The following is a 2,041-nucleotide window of genomic DNA, read 5'->3' on the forward strand; positions in this document are numbered from 1 at the left end:
AAAATTGGTTTGTCAGAAAAAAAAAAAAAAGTAGAAAATTGAAAATTCAAACCACCTCTAACCTCATAAAATAATAAATGGAACATAAACTTAGCTAACTCCTAACTAATACAGGTCATCAACAGTCGGTTGGAGGATAGCAAATGTCAGATAGCAATATCAGCCAACAAATATGAACTTGGAAAAATTTTGTAAAGAATGTATTACTATCAGAGTAATAAGGAGACATAGATAGCTTATAAAACAAGTATAAAAGATTTTGCATGCATTTTAGCATATAAAGTTTCTATAAGCTAAAATACCCCAGTAATATTATCACAGCCATGTGAACATAAAATACATAAGAAAGAAATAAATACAATATTTTGGAATAAATAAAATGTCAAAAAGATGAAAAACTATGTTTTGATAATATACCTCTACGGATCTTTTCCTCTTTAATGTCTTTGTAAAGTATCCTCTCCATTTCCATCATAAGATCTTCACTTTCAATTTCAAAACAAAGGTGATCATACTCCCATAATATGTCATCATTTTTGGAATTTGAGATACCATGATGCTCCCCCAAAGGTGAAGCATTGATTTTCTCGAGCTCATCACTCACTATGTGCCAGAATGTTGAGTCAACAACCTCCTAAGAAATTTTTTTAGAAGAAAAGTTCATCATAAGCAGCCAAATGCAGATAGGATACTGATTATGATGATGATAATGTTGATAATAATGATAATCATGCATTATCCAGTAAAAAACTTGATAAACTGAAGGGAATAGACATCCTATTCATAGAATTTTTTAGCACCAACAATCTTAAAAACAGACTAGCCACTTTTATTTGTTAGTACAAAATTAAAAAAGATTTTCTCAAACAATTTTCAAGGTACTTTTTACAAGAGATTATAGCATCTTCTTTTAGCACAGCTGCAAAAATTGTCCACGATATGTTAACATTTAACAAATCTGTCAATTTCATGACTGTCATCTTGTTTACTTATGCAATGAATTATTCTTCCCCCTTTTGTTCCATCAACCTAAATTGTCAAATAACTTCCAAATAAAATTTTAGTCATCATCCATCATGTGTGAACCTTCAAGTTGCCAACAAACTATCTTAATCTTTCTAATTTTAAAATAGCACAGAAGGAAACCAATATATTTCTTTTGTGGTCATCATGCAAGAGTTTATTATATAATAATACATTTTTTGGAATGTTCGAATCTCATAAAATCTTTTATGCATATGGAGATGTGGATTAATATCTTGCTGCTATCATTCAACGACCTAAGGCACCTAGCATATCTCTAAGCTTCTTAAAAACTAAGAGCTGTTTTGATCTCATATTTTTTTTCCATTATTTTATTCTGTTTTCAAAAACTAAATAAATAAAGCAAAAAAAAAATTGTTTACTCGTTTTTATGTATTTAAATTCTTAAATAATGTTTAAACTATTTTTAAAAACACAAAAAAAAGATAAAATATGTTTTCATTGTTTTTAAAACTTGCTTCGTGATCAAGCAACCCGGTGATAGATAGAAAATGTCCACCAAAGAGATGAGTCCTCTCAGCCATTGGCGAACCTCAACCCCATCTTCCCTCCCCACCATCTCCACTCTTTAGAGCATTGCATCCATAGGTTATGTCGAGATGAAACGCTGCCGAGCCTCAACTATTGTATTGAAGAAACCAGAGAGGTTGAATCTGGAGTGAAGGGAGATGATATCAAAAGCATTGAGGTCGTTATCATCAACTTCATTGTTTTCCCTCTTGATCTTCGAAATTCACTCCTCAATATCATCCCAGAATCTCATCAATTTAAGCATGTTTCCCTCTTCTAATCCCCTAATAAACCAAGGATCATTCAGAATTCCCTTAATAGTTATCCTCGTCTCCAAATTTGTATCAAGAAGTCTAGAAAGCAACTGTCAAAGCTCGCGAGAAATCCATCCAGGACATCGGTACTCACCACAATAGATTTTAAGGTACAATGCTATCAAATTGCGATCATTGAAAAGGAGATATCCGGCATTAAGGACAAACAAGAT

At 31.8% G+C, this 2,041-nt stretch overlaps 1 protein-coding gene across 1 annotated transcript in view; it reads right to left on the reverse strand.

Annotated features, from left to right (window-relative positions):
- Positions 1 to 634, reverse strand: part of LOC110036812 — a gene marked incomplete at its 5' end in the record, with an annotated part of 3,167 nt that extends 2,533 nt beyond the window's left edge. The window contains one exon of the mRNA XM_020741343.1: positions 418 to 634. Coding sequence (XP_020597002.1) covers positions 418 to 634 — 217 coding nt within the window. The remainder of the gene's footprint in view (positions 1 to 417) is intronic.
- Between the last annotated feature and the right edge of the window lie 1,407 nt (positions 635 to 2,041).

This window comes from Phalaenopsis equestris, unplaced genomic scaffold (genome assembly GCF_001263595.1).
Source record: "Phalaenopsis equestris unplaced genomic scaffold, ASM126359v1 Scaffold211089, whole genome shotgun sequence".
NCBI lineage: Eukaryota > Viridiplantae > Streptophyta > Magnoliopsida > Asparagales > Orchidaceae > Phalaenopsis > Phalaenopsis equestris.